An 8,911-nucleotide genomic window follows, 5' to 3' on the forward strand; every position below is an offset into this window, starting at 1 on the left:
TCATGCAGCTTTCTGAACGAGTTTGTTTTGCGATAAATGTCATGTTTTGCTAGATTTGATGCTCTGTCCTTGCCTACAGGATGGTTGTGTTCATGAGTTAAACTCTCTCATGACGTGTGTGTGTGTGTGTGTGTGTGTGTGTGTTCTGCAGGATGAGACGGGAGATGCTCAGGTCGATGGAGACGCTATCAGAGCCTCGCGTGTGACTCTGCCTGTGGAAATGGACGGCGCTGAGCATGTAAGTAATTGTCTGTCTAAATCAAACTCGTGTTCGTCATCTTATAGATGCAGCTCAACACTTTAGGAGACACTGAAAGAAATGATTCATGATTTACTTTGCGATAGAGCTGCGCGATTAAAAGTTTAAACACCCACATGATCTTCGTCCGATGACAGCGATTCGGCCCGATGTCTATTAAACGTCTGACAAGTCCGATCACAGCGAACATTCAGATGTGCGTTCTGGCCCAGAGAGGTCCAACTCAGCCAAATACTGAGTGCTGTGTAACGCGGTCTCTTGCTGCTAAACTGCGGGACGTGCTTGATATTAAACACTCTTATGAAAAGCATAGAGACGCTGTTCCCCAGCTGGCCTCCTCATAAGCGAAGTACATGGACTTCACATGTCAAATAACCTACACACAAATATGATGAAATGCCGTTTTGGTAAGTAACCTTGCAAACATTTATATAATAAACATATATATTGGCTCTTAAAGTGACAGCAGCCTAATAAACCTGCGTCAGTCATTACTGTTAATCAAACAACAGAAGACACAGATAAAGTCACTCACTGCTCTTGAGTGAATAAACTATAGTGTTAATACGATTAGTCTGTATTTAATGTGTGCAGCAGCGGTGGTGGTGTTTCACATCTCATTACTTCAGTTTCTGTTGTAGGCTAGTGCTGATCTGAAAACCTAAAGCACCGTTTATTTCATTCGTATTTTTGTTCTGTTGTATTTTTCATTGATTTTATTTGTAATTTAGTTTATTTGTTCTTTTTTGATTTAATTATTAATTAACCTAATATTAGTTTTGTAATTAAGTATTGATAATTATGTAAATTTCACCGACATTTCACATTACTCGTATCATAAAATAAGAGTTTGATCGTATCACCCGTCTATAATCGTGTTAAATAATCGTGATTTCAATATTGAGCAGAATAATTGTGATTATGATTATGATCTAGTTTTAAAAAGACTGCAGCAATTAACAATAATTGTAATAATTGAAATAATTCTCACTCAGAAATAATTACAAAGAAACACTTTGAATTGAACGTGAAATTTTGAAATGGAAAGACTGTGTGTGTGAATGTGACTCGAGTGTGTGTGTGTCTCGGATAGCTCAGTGCTATTAGCTGAATCTGCCCTTTGGTATTAGTGCAATAGCTGTGACATTTATCAGGAGCCTGCGATTAAACCTTTGCCGGTATTTCCTGTGAATAAACGGCAGCAGATTTTTCTCCGGCATTAATTGCTTCTCGATCTCCATATTCCTGTGATGGTCATTAAAAGGCTTCATTTGTGCCTGTGGCGACGTCATCACATCAATCCGTACGACACGCTTTGTGTCTCGTATAAAAGAGCCTCTCAGTCTTATGATATGCTAAACCACAGATGTGTGTGTGTGTGTGTGTGATTGGCTCATCTGAGCTCTTCTCTCAGATCATTGTTTCAGATAAAGACTCACGAGATGTCCAGGCGGAAGCCTCACACTGATCTGAATGTGAGATTAGTGGCACCAAACAGGCTTTTGCAGAAATACTGATTGTTTCCGAGCAGGTTTTCCTGCTGCCTTTTCTCTGCCCGGCCTCTCGTCATTGGTCGGTCAAACAGACTCACGCCATTGGCTGAGTCAGAAAACTACATGTTTTATCCACTTACACTGCCAATCAAAAGCTTGGGATTTTCAGTAATGATGAGAAACTTTCCTGAGCATCAAATCATCATATTAGAGTGATTTCTGAAGGATCATGTGACACTGAAGACTGGAGTAATGATGCTGAAAATACAGCTTTGATCACAGGAATAAATTACACTTTACTATATATTCACATAGAGAACAGATGATTTACATTAGAATAATATTTCACTGTTTTTGCTGTATTTTTGATCTAATAAACACAGGCTTGGTGAGCAGAAGAGACTCTTTCAGAAACATTAATAATCTTATGGATCGCAAACTTTTGAACGGCAGTGTGTATTTGTCTCTGATGTATTTCAGCATCAGAATATGTGCACATTTATTTCACCTTTTAAGTCCAGACGGGTTCCTGCCATCACTAAGACCTCATGAGGTCAGGTGTGTGTCCGCTGTCCTTCACACTGTGTGTGTGTGTGTGTAGGATGAGTGTCGTCTGCAGTTGGAGGCTCAGCGCATCAGTCTGTCTCAGATCCACGCCGCGCAGCTCGAGCTGCTCATGGACACACACGAGCAGGAGCTGCGCAGTCGAGAGCGGGAGCTGATGGACACACACGAGCAGGAGCTGCGCAGTCGAGAGCGGGAGCTGATGGACACACACGAGCAGGAGCTGCGCAGTCGAGAGCGGGAGCTGATGGACACACACGAGCAGGAGCTGCGCAGTCGAGAGCGGGAGCTGATGGACACACACGAGCAGGAGCTGCGCAGTCGAGAGCGGGAGCTGATGGACACACACGAGCAGGAGCTGCGCAGTCGAGAGCGGGAGCTGATGGACACACACGAGCAGGAGCTGCGCAGTCGAGAGCGGGAGCTGATGGACACACACGAGCAGGAGCTACAGGCCCTCAGCGCTCAGTCCGCAGGTCAGTGGGACGCCACATGAAACGAGCCCCGGTGTTTCAGATCTATTATTAAACCTAAACCTAAGCAGCTATAGTTGCCCCAGTATATAGTATATAGTTTTATGTCTCAATGAAATGCAAGCAAACAACCAAATAAGGGATTTTAAAAATTATAAATGCAGAACATGTTCACATAGGACACTATTAAAGGGATACTCCACTTTAAAATGAAAATTCTGTCATCATATACTCACCCTCATGTTGTTTCAAACCTGTATGAATTTCTTTCTTCTGCTGAACACAAAGGAAGATATTTAGAAGAATGTCAGTAACCAGGCAGTTATCTGGTCCCATTGACTTCCATAGTATATTTTTTTCCTACTATGGAAGTCAATGAGACCCAAAAACTGTCTGGTTACTGACATTCTTCTAAATATCTTCCTGAGGGTGAGTATATGATGACAGAATTTTCATTTTAAAGTGGAGTATCCCTTTAACACGACTATGCATGAAACCATTCAGAAACATTTGGGCACCAATGGATTAAGAGACCCTTCGATCTGAAAGAGCGAGACACACTAATACTGTATCAGCAAAGATTATTAGTATTGCTGCTAACCGATGTGATAGTTGTAATGTTATAAATCAGGGATTCCAGCAACACATTTGTATGTGTGTGTTACTTAAACTCTTTTTAAGTAAGTTTTTAAAAAAATTTTTTTTTACTATTTATTATTTATTAATTTACTTTGGTGGACACTCGGCCTAACAGAAAACCCTTGACGTGCTTCGGCCGCTCATCCGCACAAAACAGTGCCTGGCGGCTCCAGAACGCAAACCTAGAATTAGGTTCCAAGATTCAAGCCTTGAAAAAAAAAAGTTGTATATCTGATGGTAAAAGCATGACAGTATCTGTTCCGCTCCCGCAGAGCCGAGCGAGCCGATGGTCCCGCAGCTGAAGGCTGAGTTTCAGGAGTCCTGGGCTCAGCTGGAGGAGACTCACCGGCGCGAGATGGAGCGGCTGAAGCTCTTCTACCAGCAGCAGAAGCAGGAGACGCAGGAGCGCTTCACCTCCGAGATCCTCCTCCTCCAGCAGAGACTGCAGGAGCTCACGGGCGCAGACGAGCTCTTCAGGTGACCCCTCTTCATCACGCAATACAGCAACACACACTTACATTAGCTCCCAATTCTCCCTCCGCAGGGAGTTTGATTGACAGGCGATCTGACCAATCATAATCCACCATCCGCCACTTTTGTCAACAAAGCGGTCAGGAGATCAAAGCTGAATTTTCAGCATCATTACTCCAGTCTTCAGTGTCACATGATCCTTCAGAAATCACTCTAATATGATGATTTGATGATCAAGAAACATTAATGATTATTATCAGTGTTGATAATAGTTTAGTATTTTTGTGGAAACTGATTATGTTATTTCTCAGGATGCTTCGATGAATAGTAAGTTTAAAAGAACCTTTATTTGAAATAGAATCTTTTGTAACATTAAAATGTCTTTACTGTCACTTTTGATCGATTTAATGCGTCCTTGATGACAAAAATATAAAGCAGAACAACAGAATAAAAAGATGAGATATTTTGTTTACTTTTATGTATACATCATCTACGATAATATTGTAATTGTTCACGATGTGCAATCTGAAATTATCGAGTTTGTCCCTCACTTTACAAAAACACATCTAGAGAGCGCACACATACACTGTGATTTACTCTATTAAAATGCTTTTATAATGCCCTCAATATATATATATACAATATCACACGAAGAGTGCCGTTTTTTTTCTCTGATTATCAGCACGATTACAAATGTGAAATTGATTTTATACAACATGTCAATAAAAAAGAAGTTAATATTAAGTGACTTACATTTTAGACACAATATTGCCTGTTTTCCAATTGTGAGTGTGTGTCTGTGTGAGGTAAAAGGACACGAGCTCTTGAAGCTCCGCCCCCTGTGCCGGGAGCAGCAGCTCATTTGCATTTAAAGGGACAGACACAAAAACTGTGTTTTTGCTCACCCTCAAAAAGTGACAATTTTATCATGCTATATAAAAATATCTGTGGGGTAAAACTTCACACACACTCTGTGGACATCAGAGATTTATTTAACATCTTGTGAAAGGGCATTATACCACCCATTTAATGATTAAATGTGAGAATTGTATATAAAAGATGATGTAAACTTTTAATTAGGTTAAAAAATGGCTTTATAAAGTAAAAAATGCCCATAAAAGTTAAAAATCAATGTAAACTTATTGGAAAAGATAATTTGTGTCACTGCTGTGAACTGAGCAGAATAGGGAGAATATGAAAACTTTATGAGTCAGCTGTTCACGGCAGTCATAAACCTGCCAAAGTGCCAGTACAATAACACACTCAGCAAAATATCGTATAATTATAGTTATCGATAAAAACCCAGAGAATATCAAGATATAATTTGTTTTTCATGTCACCAACATCAGAGAGCCGTGAAGATGTGAAAGTTATTGAGATATAAACTCATAATCTAAGGAGTTGAACAGATCGTTTGCGATGGACTCTTCCTTTATTAGTTGTATTAAAGTCTGAGTTTCTCTCAGTCGCTCTGCTGAGCATTTTTAACGAAGCCCAGTAACTTTTCCCTCGCTGTCAGTTTGACATTTACACCCTGAAGGCTGGAAACAGAAGGCCTCCTGGGTCATAACACTTCCAGCGAGCCTCTGCTCTTTAAACATTAACCAGAAAGAAAATGATTTAACCTAAAAGAATGATTTAAACTATGTATTACTTCTGATAGAAACACTTAGATTAGATAAGCGATTCTCATTACTGGAGTTAAACACTTAAATTAGCCTACACAAAATCATTACTGAGAAGTTAATAAATATAAATATCTGTAGTGGATGCGATGCACTTTTCCTCTGGCCTGCTGTGTTTTAATGTTTAACTACAGAGAGAATTGCTCATCATGATCATAGCAGATTGTCTGAGAAAACAAGGTCTATCTGTTTCCATTAAAAATATAAAGCAAGTAAAAATACTATTTGGCCGGTGGAAAAGATTGAGAAAAACTTTCTCTGAAATGTATTTTACACATTATTTGATTGATTTATTCAAGAACAAGGCAAGGATCGGCTCCTAGCACATCCATCTCATATTCTCCTAATGTCTTTAAACATGGTATCACGTGGATGAATATGCATATGCAAATGATATGCAGATGAGGATATGCATAGTAAAACGAGGAGTTGTAAGCTCCAGATATGGATATTTCGGGGAGGAGACGCATGTTCACAATCTTCCGCTGCCTGGGATTATAAAGGGGATCTTGCGCAGGTTCTGGCGTTCACACGGGTTTATAAGTCTGAATATCTTTTGGCGTACGCCATTTCTGGCTTTCAGGCGCACGCACACTTTTAGTAAGGATCCTACGCACAGTTTTATACATGAGCCCCCTGGTGTGTGTAAAACAAACGTGAGCATTCGTCTCTCTGCTGCTGACGGATGATTGAAGAGTCACACGCGTTTCTGAAGCGCTTCATTAATGATGGATGTGTTTAAACCCTTCAGCGCTCGTGTCGGAGACGCCAAACCTCTCGTCGCTCAGATGTGCTCAGACCAGAGAAGCTCCTCTGCTTCGAGACGCTGGCAGGAGCGGGAGAGTGTAGATGGTGGAAGAGCAGCACTGCCCCCGAATGGACACCGTATGACAGATCAGATCTCAGGAAGGGCTTCAGAAATATATCCATGATCAAATATCTCTCAGAAAGTGTGTGTTTCTTCTGCTCAAGCGTGTGAACTCCTCTAGCTCACTCTTAACTCTTGGCATTGTGGTAATGTGAATATCTCTGTGCTGTGTGTGATAGATGGCTGATGTTCCTCATTTGTTAGTCGCTTTGAATAACCATAAGCTGGATGATCTGTTCAGTTTCCGCTCTTTTCAAACAATGAATTTGCATGATTTTCCCAATCGCTTCTGATTTACTTTAAAAACCATTTACTTGATTTTTTCGAAATTTCTGCACGTTAAAAAATAAATACGACCTCACGTCGTGTCAATCACGTTCACACACTCGGTTTCCACACTCGACCTTAAGCCAGAAGAAGACAAATACAGAAAAGGAAAGACAGTTTTTGAAAGCTATTTTAGCAGGAATATATTTATAAAGCCTTTCCTGAGGTCTGATATCTGTCATATCGTGTCCAGTCTCCTTCTAAAGTCTCCCGTTCCTGCCATCATTTATGTTAGAGCTTGGAGGAAATAGAGAAAAATGGATGTTCTTTATAGAAATACCCGTTTGAAGATCTTATTAATGTATGTGGTAAACTACACTCTATTGAGGATGTCAGAGGTAAGAAAGACTATCCTGTCGTGAAATACAGTCTCGTGTGTTTGAGTGCATGTGTTAAATCTCTTTTCATATTTGGGTTTTATTTCTCTCCAAAGAAGGACATCAGGGCCTGAATTTCATGCGGTTTCAAACCTGTGACTTTATTTGCTGGATCATGATAGAAGACATTTTAAAACATCATTGTGTCCAAACAAAGTCAATTAAACATATTGTGCATTAAAAAATGAATGATGAGAATTTGGTGGGTGAAATATGTTTAATTGACTTAACTTCAGGCGTTTAAGAGTTAATGAGCTCATGATTATTTTCTCAATCATGAGCTTATTAACTCTTAAACCCTCATATTTCACCCACCAAATTCTCATCATTCATTTCTTAATGCAAAATATAATGTATCCTTTTCTCTCTAGTTTGTTATATAATTTATTGTTGTTATTCTTGACATATTGTAATGCTCCTATGGTGTTAAAGGTCACAGTAAGAAGTGTATTGATATGCTGAAGCCGACCACAGTCAGCTGTGTTTATGTGTGTGTGTGTTTGAAGATTATTTCTGGCAGCGATTCCCTAAACGAGCACGTTCCCCTCAGATTCAGTTCATATTTCAATCATTTAACAACACATGCGCATGATGAGGGTTAATAATCACATGACATGCAGATAAACAAATACATTTAGTGCTGGGCAACGATTAATCGCATCCAAAATAAAAGTTTGTGTTCACATAATATATGTGTGTGTGCTGTGTGTAATTATTTTGTATATATAAATAACACATTTTTCTTAAATTAGGGCTGTAGTCAACCAAAGAAATGCTTAGTCGACCAAAGTCCTGTCCTGCACAACGATTAGTCGACAAAAAACAAAAAAGACGCGATGTTTTGCATTTTGATTGAACATTTATTAAACAATTGTCATAGAGCATTTATAAAACAACAACGAAAAAACGTGTTTTTTTATTTTTTTATTGACACCTGGGATCCCCCGCGAAACGGTTCTCATTCGCGCTTGAATAAGGCCGGCGACACACTGGCTGCTGGCGTGAGTCTCAGCTGCATTGGGTGTCTGTTTTTATTTCGGCTCCCATGTTAACAGCTTTGAGTTTGCGTCTCAGGCGCGGCTCGAGTCACGCGGAAAACGCCTGCATGCTAGAAATAGAGCCGACGCCTGAGTGTTCCAGCAACGGGAGTGTTCATGGCTAGAGCAGAACAGCGGAGTTTGTGTGGACCGAAGTGCATGTCTGAGCTTGTGTTGCTGCTGTTGCTTTGACATTGTGGAAAATAGAATAATAGAAACAAAATGTATTAGACTTTTTACCCGTTATTATCAATCTAAATTAATCTCGTTTTTAATTTAGGCTAACTTAATTTCGTTTTTCTTTATTTAAATTTCGTTTTTTCTTTATTTAAATTTCGTTTTTCTTTATTTAAATTTTGTTTTTCTTTATTTAAATTTATTTTTCTTTATTTAAATTTCATTTTTTCTGTATTTAAATTTCGTTTTTTTCTTTATTTAAATTTAGTTTTTCTTTATTTAAATTTCGTTTTTCTTTATTTAAATTTATTTTTCTTTATTTAAATTTCATTTTTTCTGTATTTAAATTTCGTTTTTTTCTTTATTTAAATTTAGTTTTTCTTTATTTAAATTTCGTTTTTCTTTATTTAAATCTACCCTTTACTGTGTCAGTAATTTGTTAGTCAGAAAAATATTAGACTACCTTAAAAGTATTGCTTTAACAGACTGTGTGCGTTTTATATCACTAGTGCAGTGTCCGTTCTCGGAGAATATAGCCGCC

General features: G+C 38.9%; 1 protein-coding gene across 8 annotated transcripts in view; it reads left to right on the forward strand.

Annotated features, from left to right (window-relative positions):
- akap9 (A kinase (PRKA) anchor protein 9) overlaps positions 1-8,911 on the forward strand; it is a 136,542-nt gene that overhangs the window by 43,525 nt on the left and 84,106 nt on the right. For all 8 annotated transcript variants that reach the window (XM_084131587.1, XM_084131592.1, XM_084131589.1 and 5 more), the window contains 3 exons: positions 152-238; positions 2,354-2,792; positions 3,701-3,905. In XM_084131587.1, coding sequence (XP_083987713.1) covers positions 152-238; positions 2,354-2,792; positions 3,701-3,905 — 731 coding nt within the window. The remainder of the gene's footprint in view (positions 1-151; positions 239-2,353; positions 2,793-3,700; positions 3,906-8,911) is intronic.

This window comes from Abramis brama, assembly GCF_963993115.1.
Source record: "Abramis brama genome assembly, chromosome: 12".
Taxonomy (NCBI): Eukaryota; Metazoa; Chordata; class Actinopteri; order Cypriniformes; family Leuciscidae; genus Abramis; species Abramis brama.